This window comes from Ricinus communis, chromosome 1, assembly GCF_019578655.1.
Source record: "Ricinus communis isolate WT05 ecotype wild-type chromosome 1, ASM1957865v1, whole genome shotgun sequence".
In the NCBI taxonomy this organism is placed as follows: domain Eukaryota; kingdom Viridiplantae; phylum Streptophyta; class Magnoliopsida; order Malpighiales; family Euphorbiaceae; genus Ricinus; species Ricinus communis.
Genome location: NC_063256.1, coordinates 478369 through 494211, shown reverse-complemented (window position 1 = coordinate 494211; position 15843 = coordinate 478369). Strand labels below are relative to the sequence as shown.

Genomic DNA, 15843 nt, shown 5'->3' with positions numbered 1-15843 from the left:
ACGAAATGGTAACTAATTACAATATAATTTTCATGGTGGGATAATGCTAGTATATACAAAATAAATCAATCAACCCACAGCAAACAACCTTGTAGATAAAAATAATACTAACTCTAACCATGAGCAGAATTTGAGCTTATGACCTCTTAATGATGAAGTCTAAACCTTAACCACTAGGCTAAGGCTTCATTGGTTAATCCATTGCTATAAGATGATATGATTTTATAATATCAAGATAGGTGGTTTTTGGTTACACCCAATTTTGATTTTAGTCTAAGTCCATTATTTTGTAATATCTAATCCAGAAACTCATCAATTCTTAATCCAAATCCATACGACTGCAAAACCAATTCCTAACCCTTGATCAAAAGTTCTGACCCATGGTTCAAATTCTTAGTCATTGTTCAAAAAGTTGATACGGAAGCAACAAATAAGGCAAGCAATATGTTGCTTTGAATTTAAAAGCAATAATGGAGCGTACAAGATGTTAATTAGGTGGAGGATGTTATGCAAGGTGATTGTGAAAGTTATGAAGTTATTTGCACGTTCTCAAATGATGGATAGTTAATTGTGGGAGAAGTGTAGGAATGGCAACGGTGCAGGCGCAGCGGAACGAGGCGGGTTTAGCCTCCCCATTTTCGCCCCATCAAGGATCGATGCAAGCATGGGATAGAAAATTTATTTTAAAATGGGTTGGATTGGGTTCGAGTAATATTCATTATATTTATTTTATATATTTTTATATTAAAAATATATTTTATTAATTTTTAGATATATTTTAATATTATTAAGTATAATTAAAGAAGTATAGTCTAGATTTAAATAATATTTAATATATTTTTTAAAAATTATATTTATTTATTTATATTTTACAAATAAAATGTATATAATAGTTCAGATATATAAATTATGGCGAATTACGAGACGGGATGACTTAAGTCTCTTTCTTGTCCCTAATAGCGAGATGTGTATATACCGTTCTGTTTGGATCGGATTACGAGTATATTTATGGAGATAGGACAAATTACCATCTATAGAGAAGTGGATAATATAGAAGAAAAAAAATATTGTAAAGAAGTAGAGAATAAGTAAGTCCATATGAGGAGGTTGAACAAACTTTAAGCAATTTCTGAAGCTCTATAAATTGATGGGAAGACTCCTTGGGGATCATCTCAATATAGACAAATCATAATAAGCAACAATCAACAATCATTAGTCAGTTCCTCGGCATTTTTAATTACCATAGTAATTCTAAGAAAGTTTTTTGAATGAAAGCTTTCAAATTCAAGTTTTTTATTCTTCTGCAAACAATTAAATCCTCAACTTTTCAAATTTGCTAATTAAGTCATTTATATTTATATAAAGCAGCAAATTTAAAATTTTCAATTAGTATTTCAGTTTTCCAAATCTTTAGTTTTATTTTAAATTCTTTAACTTTCGAATTCCTTAGCTTCTAGAGCTACAGCTCTATTAGCTTACCGTTCATAGTTCAATACAATTCTTTAGGCTTTTAAACTATTGTTTTTCAATTAGTTTTCAATCAAATTTAATACTTATACTTTAATTTAGCAAAACCGTATATTTAGCTACAAATTCATAATAATTAAATACCATTATTACTCACACAATCTTTTAAGAACTCAAAATGTTGCAATCTACAATTAATTTAAATATATATATATATATATATATATATATATATATATATATATAAAGGTGATTTAATTATTTTTATATGCTCCGTCCATAAATGATGGTTAAAAAGATTTAAAATTAATAATAGAGAAAGCAGATATAAATTGTCCAACAAGTATACTAATACAAAGCACCTTCCTCAAAAAAAAAAAAAAAAAAAAAAAAAAGGAAAAAGGAAAGAGGAAGAAGAAGAGGTGCATCTGTGGACTAGTCCAATTAATCCGGAAGTGCCAAGAAGTACTTCAATTTTCGGAATCTAAATTCGTCATCCTAAACCATGGCGAAGCATTACCAGAGGACGGCGAAGTGCAGTTAAATAATGATGATTCCATTTCCGAGGCATGAGAGCCAGCCAAATGAGGAAAGTTAAGTTTGGCTTTGGAGCCACGAATTTTAAAAGCAGCTCTATCATAAGCAAGCGCTGCATCTTCAGGAGTGTCGTAAGTCCCAAGCCACAGCCTGGTGGCTCCTTTCTTCTTAGGTTCCCTTATCTGCGCTGCATATTTACCCCACGGCCTCTTTCTTACTCCTCTATAACTAAAACTGTTGCCATTTATCTTTTCCTTCGCCTTCTTTGTCTGCATTATTGTCTCTTCTTCTTCTTCTTCCTCTTCCTCTTCGTTAGATGCACTTTGCAAGATTGCATCTCCAGAGTCTAGTTTCACTAGCAAATCGCTCCAGAAGTTCTCTGTAAGACTAGAAAAACTATTGCTATTACTATTATAGCAATGTAGAGGTGTAATACTAGTTGCTGCTGCAAGGATTTCGGTTTCATCCAGGAGGTAGTGGCTGATACATTCAAGGATAAAACTCAAGTCTGAATGCTGAAAGCTGTTGCTGTTGCTGTCTTGGTACATGATAGTTTTACGTAGACTGATCACAAATAGTAATATTATGGGTCCAAAAAGAGTAAAGAAGAATAGAGAGAAACGACCCGATTAAGCTAAAAGGAGAAGGGTGCGAATTGGATATACATGGAAGTTACTTGTTTTTCATTTGCAATTTATACCACAAAAGCTTTCTATGTTGGGTGGCCTCCCAAGTCAATACTAGATTCGCTCCCCGCCACAACTATTACTTTAATATTGTTTTCTTATTTTTTTATTAATAACAGAACTTTTCTAAAAATTGAAGCAACCATTAGACGTTGGAAAGCTGACGTCCTGGGGCTGCTGTCTATCACGCATTAGAGATGGTTAGAAAAATGGAAACTTGAGAGTGAACTCTAAAGGATATTTCCATTGCAAATTTGGTCTTAGTCGCAATTCTTGCTAAGATGCTGAAGTTGATATCAATTGCCTGTATTCTAGCTCATGTGGTGGCCATATAACACGAAATGTTACAAACATGAGATTACAAGCTCTTAAACCTCTAAATTGAAATTATGAATACAAATGATAATGAAATAGTATGAACTTTCAAAGAACCAACTTATATATAAATATATGAGTAGTAGAAGATCCGGAAGGTAAGGTGGGATTCATGAACTGATTCAATAATTTTCCAGTGCTATCAACTAATGAAAGGAAGCAGCCCATCATGTGATGCATGTGAATATTCGCCTAGTTGCAAACTAAATAATAAAACCTGACACCAAACTGATATAATAACACTGTACGATATAAAGGGACTGATCTGCAGCTCTGTGTTATCCTGTAGGGCGGCTTCTCGTTGTTCTCCGCTTTGTTTATGTTGAAATCTTTGGCTTATTAATTGGGGAATTCTCAGGCCAGCAAGGATTCCATGGCCTCACACCACCAACATTTAATATCTGGCGAGAGTTTATACAACTTCAAACTGATGAAGCTAATTAAATATAAGAACCAATAAACTAACTATGCCTTAAATCTACACCATACTAACATTGATCGTCAAAAGCCTTTTGATATACATAATAAAATTCTAAGAATATCGGAGCATCACCATCATTAATAAAATACTTATATGTTACTAATTATAATAATAATAACAAGAACAATAACCTAATAGTACCAGATGAATTTGCAAATTTGTTAGAATAAAAAAATAATAACAGTAATAATATTTTAATTATACAATATTTATGTAATTAAGTGATTTACATAGAGGTCATTATTTTGAATAAAATTATTTATATTTGTAGTGGATTAAAAGATTTATTTTGAGTAATGTCAGTGGTCCGTAATAATAAATTGAATAGTTATAAGTAATTGTTAATTGATTATAATTAATATTTAGGAAGGCGAATACTAAGAGCTTGAGAGATTATGGGTTATACTGTGAAAATTATAGTTTGCGGCATTTCTTTAATTATTACGATTTGTAAGAGCATTTTTGTCTTTTCGTAATAATAATAAGGGTTGATCGGTCCAAATTATGTATAGAAATGATATTTTAAAGCTTTAATGATATATTTCTATATATAAAATGGTGAAAATATGTGTTTTGACCTCGTTTAAGTTTAATTGTCTATTTTCAGGAATATTAGCAAAAAGAGGAGAATATGGAGCTAAAAGAAGCTTAATAGGACATGTTCGTATCAAGGCCTAAAATTAAGACACATTGACTGCTAATTACAAGGCCCAAGGGACATTTTAGTCATTTTATATAATTATTAGGATTTATATTAGGAGTTATTTATGGAATATTATTTGGTGGAGATTAAGATACTTTAAGGCTTATTTATTAGATAGACTTATATTAGTATACTTATCTCTAGAGAGATTTATTGAGAGGAGGACTCTCCTCTATATATATCTCTACCAAAAAAAAAAAAAAAAGAAGGAGGAGGGAAATTTTCTCATATCTGCTCTCTACACCTGCCACCATTATTTTCTCTATAATTCTCTACAATTTCCATAATCATATAGTTTTAGTTTTCATTACTCTTTTTAGGATTTAAGGAGCTTTTCAAGAAGTGTAGACTGATGACCAATCTTCTTCCTACTTGAAGAAATTTTTGATCTAAAGGGAGCTTTTACTTTCTTATGTCTTTCTATTTAATACCATGATCATTGGGTTAAATATGTTAGGCTAGTTTTCATAAGTATTTAGTTTAGTCTTTTTACTTTTGTATGAATCTTGTTATTTATTTATTTAATGAATAATTTCTTTACCTTCATGTTTTTATTAATTTCAGTTATTATTGTTAGTTAACCATCATATTAATTTATCAATAGTAATTGTTATGAAAATGTTTAGGTTTAAAAGTATTAAAAATATCATCTTTATTTTAATCTATATTGGTATTAGAAACCTAGATTGCATCATTAGCTTGAGTGACTTAGAGAAAAAGGCACATCACCATCTCATTCATTAGATCTAGGCTTAAAGTAAAACAAAGAGATTACAAGATAAATGGCTAGATTAAATACTATTTTTAGCATATAGTTTTATATCATAAGCATTTGCATTGTATATTTATTGTTTAGTTTCTTTACTTTATAAATATTACCCTCTCAACATACTGATTCAGAATATTTAGATTTACTTTTATTGTTTTGTGTTGATAATTAGTCTTTATAATAAGTGGCCTCATAGTTCCTTGAGAAATTGACTTCGTGGTGAACTTACTCTTACTATAGGAACGGTTCGTGCACTTGCGAGTACTAAGAAAAACACACAAAGGGTATAATTATATTTTATTTTATTTTCAATCATTTTCAATTAAGCCCCAGATTATGAATTTAAAGGACCTAAATATAAAAAAAAAAATTAGAGAGTTCGGGTACTAATTCATAAAAAATCAAACATTAAAAGATATGAAAATATGGAAGCATCTAGAGAAATTGAAGAAATATTCTTCCTCTTTGAGAGCATTAGTGGCAGAAGCTTGGGGAGTGAAAATTGAAAGCTAAAACTTAGAATGCCATATAAAACCAGAGGTTAAAGAAGCAGGAAATTGTACCTGTGATAGCAACAAACTAAAAGAATGGTCAGTTCAGTTGTCACCTCCCCTGCCCATTCATACAAGGGCACTGTTAATTTCTCCCTCTCACCAGAAAAGTGTACTCTGATGTGAACCCACACATGATTTATACCAACTATTTTAGGAAAGCAGCATACAGTTGGTCAACTCTAATTGGAAAGGGATATTGCAAAAATAATTAAGTTGAGTTGAGATGCATTAGCAAAAATAGTTTCGAATCTCAATGCTTCAAATGACATTGAAAAGAAACAAACTGTAACTAATCCTATTCACTTGATAATATAATATTACGATCATTATTTGAATAAGGGATGATGGATCAAAAGTCTACTGGGCTTTAGACTTTGGACCCAAATATAAATCCATGGGTTATTAGACCCAAACGGATATTGGGTTATTAAGGTTTCAGGTATTAGGATTATATTCACCTCAACCTAGATATAAATGTTACTTACTAATGTATTCTCCCTAATAGCATAAATACAAATCAACCTTACACTAAGGTTTAGCTCAAATAGTGAGAACGATTATTTTTTTATGAAAATTTAAAATTCAAATTTTCACATTAAACGAGATTTTACTTTTATAGCGAGTGAAAGAGATAACTACTCTCTATTATATAACCAGTGCCCATTACCATAGATACAACTAGACTCGTGGATGCTTGAGGTGTGTGGTACATAATTTCTTTTCTAGAGATTGAAATATGATCGATAGTACCAAGTATTTATATTATTTTTGATTTTGTTATATACTTGTTTACACAGAGCCATTGCCATAATCCAACACATAAAGAAATTAAGAACCCTTTAACTTTCTATTAAACGTGGACTAAGTTGTATTAATTTCATAGAGCGATTATCACTTTGTGTTACGAGATACAGTATCTGTACTGTATATAGGTATAGTATAGGTATACTGTTTGATAGATAGAACGTATACTGTCATATATATTTGTTTTTTTGGCTTCATTGAGGGTGAGGGGGAAAAAGTATTCTTCTCAATATGGTATCAGAGAGAGGTGAGCGGCGCAGCGGAAGCGTGGTGGACGCTTAATCCATAGGTCAAGGGATCGATCCAAAGGAAATACAGTGTATTTCGGGGTCCAAGAAATTTTTTTTTTCGAGATGCGTATTCAGAGTGGGACGCGTAGCTCTCTCCAAACCCTAAGTTTTTTTTTTCTTTCCTTTTTCTTTTCTGCGTTTTTGGGGACATGGTCGATGGCGGTGACAAATCTTCCTCCAGTCGTGCCATTAGCAGTGATAGGAAGATCGATGTCTTCTTCTTAGGGTCCTCGGATAATTCGGGTAATCTCATTACTCCGATTCAGTTGAATGGAGACAACTACGACGAATGGGCAAGGGCTGTGCGCACAGCTTTGCGAGCAAAGCGCAAGTTCGGGTTCTTGGATGGTAGCATCGAAAAGCCAGCAGACCACGATGTCAAACTGGATGACTGGTATATTGTGCACTCGATGCTGGTGGCTTAGCTTATGAACACGATTGAGCCTTCGATTCGGACGACGCTTTCGTTCTATGAAGATGCTTGTGAGTTGTGGGTTGCTTTAGAGAGGCGATTCTGTGTCGTTAATGGCCCCCGTATTTGTCAACTGAAGACGTCTCTAGCTGAGTGCAAGCAAGGCAAAACGGAATTAGTGGCTTCGTATTTTGGGCGGCTAAGTAAGATCTTTGACGAGTTATTATTGTATGTGGCGTTGCCCCGATGTACGTGCAGTGGGTGCACTTGTGGCGACTACAGGTGTCTTCTGGCCACTCAATACCAGACCCTCTTGCTGGAGGATCAGCTTCAATGGTTCCTTGTTGGTTTAGATGGTGCATATGCTTCGGTACGGTCTCAAATCTTGAATCATGATCCTCTGCCTTTTGTGGACCGTGCGTACCAAATTGTGGCTCAAGAAGAGCGTCTGCGTGGTGGTCGCAAGGACGATCGTGAGACGGTCATGGCTTTTAGGGTTCAATCTGACCCCAGAGGTAAACCAAAATTTACTGCTCATTCTGAAAAATTTTGTGCTAATTGCAATCGTGATGGACATGATGAAAACACGTGTTTTCAAATTCATGGATTTCCGGATTGGTGGGGGGATCGCCCTCGTGGTGGCCATGGGCTTGGTCGTGGTGGCAGAGGAGGACGTGGTGTCATGGTGGGGAGAGGGCGAGGAGGCATGGCTGCCAGGGCAAACAAAGCCACTGCTAGCACCTCGACACAACCGCAACAGACCCAGGGACACCCGTCTAACACCGCAGAGAAGGCTGGATTGTCGAACATAACTCCGGAACAATGGCAAAACATTCTTGATCTTCTCAATCTGCCGACACCCAAGGATCGACTCTCTGGTGAGTATTCTTGGATTTTTGATACGGGGGCAACACACCATATAATAGGGAGATTAGATTGGATGATCGATGTGCGAAAAATTAGCTGCTGCCCTGTAAGCTTGCCAAATGGTAGTAGTTCACAAGCTACTCATGAAGGGAGTGTGGTGTTACCGGGGATTCTCAAAATTGACAATGTGTTGTTTGTTCCCAAATTTGATTGTAATCTAATTTCGGTTACACAGTTGCTATCAAAAGAATTGTACTGTTCAAATAACTAACACATTGTGCGTTATACAGGACCGAACCTCGAGGCAGTTGATTGGAGTGGGTGAACACAAAGATGGACTTTTCTTTTTCCGGGGTGTGCCTCAAGCTCGGACTCTAGCTCTTCGTTGTGGAAGCTCAATGGAGTTGTGGCACCAGCGGTTGGGACATCCGTCGAAAATTATGCTTAAGAAGGTTCCTAATGTGAGTCTATCTAGTAGGTTGAATAAAGATGGTTGTGATGTCTGTTATCGTGCAAAACAGCCTAGAAAGAGTTTTTCAATTAGTAACAGTAGAGCTAGTAGACTTTTTGAACTCGTACATTGTGATTTATGGGGACCATATAGAACTCTGTCCACTTGTGGGGCATATTATTTTTTTACTATTGTTGATGATTGTTCGAGAGCAGTTTGAGTTTATTTATTGTTTAATAAATTAAAAGTTGAATTATCATTTATGAATTTTGTGGCCTTGGTAGAACGACAGTTTGATCGAAAAATCAAACGAGTTCGTAGTGATAATGGAACCGAGTTTAACTGTCTGAAAAATTACTTTGTGAAGAATGGCATGATTTTTGAGACGTCATGTGTGGGTACCCCGCAACAGAATGGCCGGGTAGAACGTAAACATAAACATATCTTGAGTGTAGCACGTGCTTTACGTTTCCAGAGACACTTGCCGATGAAATTTTGGGGGGAATGTGTGATGGCAACATGTCATTTAATTAATCGTACGCCTTCCAATGTATTGGATTTTAAAACTCCTTATGAATGTTTGTTTGGAAAGAAACCCAATTTAAGTGCATTGCAAGTGATGGGATGCTTGTGTTATGCTCATAACCAAAAATCGAAAGGGGACAAATTTGAGAGTAGGAGTCGTAGATGCATCTTTCTAGGTTACCCATTTGCTAAAAAGGGATGGTTGTTGTATGATTTAGAAAAAAAAGAGTTACTTATTTCACGTGATGTTGATTTCTATGAACATGTCTTTCCTTTGGCTGGGGGCAATGTAGCCTAGGATTCTCATACTGTAGGGAGTGATGCGAGCCTGCAATGTGATGAGCTTGATGAAGCAGTGGACTGTGAGGATAACGTGAGTATTGGTGGGGCAGTCCATGATGACCCTGCTGACAGCAGTGCGGAGATGGGCACAGCAAGAGGTGGTGTAACGGGTGGCAAAGCAGATGAGGTTAGTGTTCTACCGGATTCTGGCAATAACAGTACTGGTCTTGAGGCGGTGGCGGTATGTACAAATGAAGTTAGTATAGAGACGGATATGGGAAAAGGGAAGCGAGTTAAGATTCCAAATTCTCGCTACCAAGGTTTCGTTACACATATAATTGTGAAAAAGAAAAGTCCGTCTGAACGATCGCTCCCTTCGTCGACTACCTCAGGTACTCCTTATCCTATTTCTCATTATGTATCTTGTGAACGGTTTTCAAATAATTACAAAAAATTTGTAGCAGCTGTGAGTGTAGGCACACCACCTAAAATATTTAGAGAAGCAGTGAAACATGAAGGTAGTCAATGGATATATACGGAGAAACGAGATGCAGACGGAAATTTAGTAAGATTAAAGGCAAGGTTTGTGGTTTTCGGAAACCATCAGGTAAAGGGTATTGACTATACCAAGACATTTGCCCCTGTGGCTAAAATGGTGACTGTACGGACATTTCTGGCAGTTGCAGCAATCAAGAATTGGGAAGTACATCAGATGGATGTTCACAACGCCTTTCTACACGGTGATCTGAAAGAGGAAGTTTACATGAGGATACCTCCGAGATTTGAAAAAAGTGACAACAAGAATGTCGTGTGTAGAATGAAGAAGTCGTTGTATGGATTAAAATAGGTGTCTAGATGTTGGTTTGCTAAACTAGCATTGGCTCTAAAGAGTTATGGCTTTAAACAGTCTTATTCAGATTACTCTTTGTTTACGATGACTAAGGGTAAAATCTAGATCAATGTTCTTGTGTATGTGGATGATATGATAATTGCAGGAAATAATAAAGTGGCATTAGCAGTATTCAAGGATTATCTTGGAAAGTGCTTTAAAATGAAGGATTTGGGACCTTTGAGATATTTGCTGGGGTTGGAGATAGCAAGGAATAAGGAAGGTATTTTCATGTGTCAACGGAAGTATGCATTGGATATTATATCTGAGTCGGGTCTGTTAGGGTCAAAGCCAGCAGAATTTCCTATGGAATTTAATCATAGATTGTCTTTAGCCAGTGGAAAACTGCTCGAAAATGCAGAGCGATACAGGCGGTTGGTGGGTCGACTTATTTTCTCGTGACTAGGCCAGTTAGCGTACTGTATTCATTCTCGGCTCCTGCGGGATCCGGGGAAGAACATTGGGAAGCTGCTTTGAGAGTTGTCCGTTATTTGAAGAAGAACCTGGGGCAAGGTATGTTACTAAGGGCAGATAGTGAGCTGAGTTTGGAAGGATGGTGTGACTCTGATTGGGCTAGTTGCCCGGTGTCTCGCAGATCGCTGAGTGGATGGTTTGTGTTGCTCGGTCATTCACCAATCTTCTGGAAAATAAAAAAGCAGCATACTGTGTAGAGTATCGTTCAATGGCGTCTATTATGTGTGAATTAAAATGGTTAAAGCAACTGCTAGGAGATTTAGGAGTGCAGCATAAGAAGGAAATGAGACTCTATTGTGACAGTCAGTCGGCTTTGTATATTGCTCACAATCTAGTTTTTCATGAGCGCACTAAACACATAGAAGCTGATTGCCACTTTGTTAGAGATGCAATTTTAGAGGGCTTGATTGATCCATCATATGTTTCTACGAAGGTTCAGTTAGCGGACATATTCACGAAAGCCTTGGAAAAGTCACAGTTTGAATTTTTGTTGGCTAAGTTGGGCGTCCGAGATTTGCACGCTCCAACTTGAGAGGGGTGTTACGAGATACAGTATCTGTACTGTATATAGATATAGTATAGATATACTGTTTGATAGATATACGGTGTACTGTCATATATATTTGTTTTTTTGGCTTCATTGAGGGTGAGGGGGAAAAGAGTATTCTTCTCAACACTTTGCCTTTTCTTTTTTTTTTGTTAATGAGATGACTGCAACTACACTAACAAATGTTGATAAAAAGACGGTTGTCTCTTATTAATAGAAACTATACTCTGGAGGGTATACATAAACACGTGTTCCCACTCTTGTTTTGTCTTTTTTAATTAATGTACTTCACTAAAGAACCTTTCTCCATTATCCCATGCTCCTATAATTTTTAATTTCATCGAATTAAGACATGAAGTAACCTGCTACTGATGCGCACTACAAATATAATAAAGTAGACATATATATATATAGAGAGAGAGATGGTGGCATAGGTTAGACCAAGGATACTGTCTCTTATTGCAACAACCATTTGTCTCTTAGTACAACAACCACTTATGGAGATTCCAGACTAAATTTTTCAACTGATAAAAGAAAAACGAATCATTAGACAAATAGATTGATTGACCCATGTGAAAATACTTCCTGAATAGTGCAGTTTCATGGAAAGAACCTTCAAAATATTTTTCTAATATATAAGAACAAGGAAGCTACATGCCCATATATATACACACTTATCATGATCATATCAAGCATGCATCTTCTACACAATCATCCATGTCCACACAATTAAGCAGCAAAACCTCAGTTCAGCAACATCAATTGGCAAGTTTATTTAATTTCTACAAGGAGATGTTTGGGGCAAATAGCTCTTTGGCTGGTGATGATTTGGCCTTTCTGGACTCAATACGGCAATATCTTCTTGAAGACGATTTTGAAACCTTACCAAAGGTTAATTTATTTGATTGTTCAAGCTCAACAAGTCTCCCCTCTATCGGTGCTTGCAACGGTTTGCCATTTAAACTTGATAATCTACTAGATATTGATGAAGAGAACATTGAGACTCCGTTAAGCCAGTTTGATTCAGAGGTAGAGAAAACAACAGTGCCCGCAGCAACCATTATATCGGAGTCTCAAAAAGCTGTGACTAGTGAAGAAGAGGTGGCAATGGCGCTTAAGGAGAACACGCCATCTAAAGGGTGGCAATATAGAGGAGTGAGGAGGAGACCCTGGGGTAAGTATGCCGCGGAGATTAGAGATCCTAAAAAGAACGGAGCAAGAATTTGGCTTGGTACATATGAGAAACCCGAGGATGCGGCTTTGGCTTATGATCGAGCCGCTTTTAAAATGCGTGGTGCAAGAGCCAAGCTGAATTTCCCTCATTTAATCGGCTCTGACGAATATGAGCCAATCAGAGCGGGTAATAACAAACGCAAACGCTGCTCGCCGGAGCGATCATCTTCATCATCAAGTTCGAGCTGTCTTCATCAGAGTTTGATGATTGTTCTCCAAATCCAAAGAGGGGAATGAGAGAATCTGGATCAGATCATGAAACTGTAGTGTACCATGGCTGGCCAACTGAAAATTTGCTTGGTTTCCAGTTATTGCTGAAGCAATGTAATATGTAATCTTTTTATTTAATTATTAATAGTAATTTTATTTTCAATAAATTTCGAGAATTATGAGACTATCTAATTGTTTAAATTAATATCAAAATTAAACTTGAGACCATATATATATAAATTGGAACTACATTTCGAAATGCCTCGTTAAAGAACCGAATTAAAAAAGAAAATTATGGGACAAAATTCTGAGAGAGAAAAAAAGTGCAATCTATAGCAGAAAATAGCTACCAAAGAGAAGTACCAAACTTAGCAATGTTACGAGGAACTGTAATACGAAACTTAACAAAATGTTGTAATTTTAATGAGAAAAAGCTGTAAATTTTATAAACTTCGGAAAGTCCATCAGCAAAACACTGTGATAATACTTAAGAATTCTTTCCGCGTCTTCTTTCTTCTTTTTTTTTTTTTTTTTTTTTTTTTTTGTAAAGAGAAAAAAAAGCAGACAAAAGAAAGATTAAAAGAAAAAAGAATTCAGTAGAAATGGGATTCTGTAAGAATGAAGAATTCATTAAATCTTATTGTAACCTTTGCTATCAGAAAGAAAGGAACGGAAAAGAAAAAACAAAAAAAAAAAAGAACTAATAAAAGAGTCACACGTAAATATGATAAATTTATACTTTAATTTTGCATGATTGACACATATTTTATTAATGCTAGAAAGATTCTTATATAAACTTGATGTATACATCATAATTAATAATTTTACACTTTGATATTAAATAATTGAGATATATTCAATTATTTAATATTAATAAATATGTGTAAATTATCTATCGGTTTAGTATATAGGTGGAAAGATATACTAAGTTTAATACTAATAAATATGTGTCAATAATCTATTGTTTTGGTATATAGATAGAGACATACATCAACTCTAGACATAAATTTTTCAAAAAGTTTATAACGAATATAAGCTTAACAATAATTTTAAAACTAAATAATTCTAATGCAGTGGTGTTTCGATAATTTAAAAAATTTAAATGATTGAAGAGAATATGTTGAATGAAATAGAAAAATAATCTATTTGATCTTCTGAAGCTAAATAATCTAAAGAAGTAATATATGTAAGAACTATAAATTTTAGACATATATAAATAGGGCCACATACATATTCGTGCTTTGAGAATATGTTCTCAATTTATAATGTTTCACATTTCTGCACGGAATTATTCGACATATTCTCATTGTTTCACATAATACTAAAAAGTCAAATAATGGTGTAGTCAATTTGTTGGTTAATCTAATTGAAAATGATAAACATTTAAACATGAGCTGCAGAAAAAGAAAAAGAAGATAGATTATAAGAAAAGAATATTATGGACAGTCGGAGTGATTAGCATAAGAATTGGTAATTCATGGATTCCCTTCAATCACAAGAGGAAGAAGAAGTTTCCTTTTGGTCACGTGAAGTAATTGAATAAAACATAAATAGATATTTAAATATAGGCAGAGTGATCAGGTGCTGCGAAGTAAGGTTCGTGGAAGAAGGTAGCACGTGGAATTAGGTGAAGCATATTTTAATGAAGTTGAAGTTATGTAATAACTCCTGTCAAGTAAAGTGTGTACAGAACAACTACCAAGTTTTGAACGAAAATAATCAAAAGTGCAAAGAATTTAGAGCTATCACGTGTGTGTTTATTCTGCACTCTTTTTTAGTTTCTTTCATTTTCTCAAGTAAGTTGGAAATGTTTATGTACATTATAAACACGTGTATATAATCATTATGTGAAAAATATAACAGTAAACGTAATAATATGAAGTTTTAACTTCCAACTGCCATTGTTTGTATATAAATGAAGTCCTGATTTGCATGTATGTAAGAATGTAAGAGTAAATGAATAATTAGATTCCTCCCCAATGAATAATATATCATCCTTCTCATGTTAGTTGTGCATATTATATTAATTAAGAATACTATTATCTAATATTTTATTTAATCAGGTGACACATCTAATGAATTATTTAACGTTTGTTGATTGTGACACATGGACACAACTAATAAAGAATTCAATAAAAAAAGATGATTTTAACCACGTGACACAAAATAATTAAAAAATGACCAACCGGATGCAATTTCAAAGAAAGAACTGAATGCTTTTTCAAGAAAATGACTTGAAAGCTTCTGTCAACACACTATATATATATATCTATGAACACACAGAAATGTAATCTTCAAGCCTACACAGTCAACAATCAAAGAAGCCCTAATTGAAAAAAGAAAGAGTCAAATTGGGAAAAGAATTATGTGGGGGGGAAATACAGCAGATTATGGTGAATTCCCTCTGTTTGATTCGATTCAACAGTATCTTCTTGAGGATCACGAATTTCAAACGCTAACAAGTGTTCCGCCATTTAATTCATTTCAGGAAAACTCGAGCCTCAATAGTCTCCTCTTGACTGATCCATCATTCGATGTTGATGATATAGATGACAGGATCAGTTGCAGTTTTAGCAGTACTGATTTACTAGATGAGTGGATTAACCCGTCGGATCAGTTAGATTCCACGGGTAATATTAAAGCAGAGATCCCTGATGAGGTTGCTAGTACTTTAGAAGATGCGGTTACTAGTCCAAATGCTGAGACAGCGGGTAAGAAGAACGCGCCGTCTAAAGGATGGCAATATAGAGGTGTGAGGAGGAGGCCGTGGGGGAAGTACGCGGCGGAGATTAGAGATCCAAAAAAGAATGGAGCGAGGGTTTGGCTTGGAACTTACGAGACACCGGAGGATGCAGCTCTAGCGTATGATCAGGCGGCTTTTAAGATGCGTGGCTGTAAAGCTAAGCTTAATTTTCCTCATCTCATTGGATCTAGTGATTATCAGCCTCCCGTTAGAGTAAGCCCTAAGCGACGGTCACTGGATCCTACAACATTGCTGATTAACCATGACTCGCCTAAAAGGAGAAGATGAAGAGTTTATGGCTGGAGTCTTTTTCTTTTTCCTTTTTTTTTTTTTTTTTTTGAACTTGTCGCTGCTAAATTAATTAATAATTCAACTCTAGAAAAATAAAAGATCTGATCTAGCTACCAATATTTAACATTTGATGTTTACACAGAGGAAATGAAATTCAAGAACAAGAAAATGGGAAAGACTTAACAAAAGAGGGCAGCATAATCATAGTAAAATGTTACTCTAAATGTAAAAATGTTTTTCATTATATAAAATA

The 15843-nt window shown here is 35.0% G+C and overlaps 3 protein-coding genes across 3 annotated transcripts; 2 read left to right on the top strand and 1 right to left on the bottom strand.

The window, feature by feature from the left end:
- Nucleotides 1-1686: 1686 nt before the first annotated feature.
- On the bottom strand, nucleotides 1687-2626 carry LOC8265785 (ethylene-responsive transcription factor 11). The gene has a single exon (XM_002511544.2). It carries the CDS (start codon nucleotides 2550-2552, stop codon nucleotides 1938-1940), a length of 615 nt encoding a protein of 204 aa, XP_002511590.1. The 5' UTR covers nucleotides 2553-2626; the 3' UTR covers nucleotides 1687-1937.
- A 9063-nt stretch (nucleotides 2627-11689) lies between these two features.
- Nucleotides 11690-12743, top strand: LOC8265784 (ethylene-responsive transcription factor 13). The gene has a single exon (XM_002511543.4). The coding sequence runs from the start codon at nucleotides 11768-11770 to the stop codon at nucleotides 12581-12583; it is 816 nt and encodes a 271-aa protein (XP_002511589.3). The 5' UTR covers nucleotides 11690-11767; the 3' UTR covers nucleotides 12584-12743.
- Nucleotides 12744-14836: 2093 nt separating this feature from the next.
- Nucleotides 14837-15843, top strand: LOC8265783 (ethylene-responsive transcription factor 13). The gene has a single exon (XM_002511542.4). It carries the CDS (start codon nucleotides 14922-14924, stop codon nucleotides 15585-15587), a length of 666 nt encoding a protein of 221 aa, XP_002511588.2. The 5' UTR covers nucleotides 14837-14921; the 3' UTR covers nucleotides 15588-15843.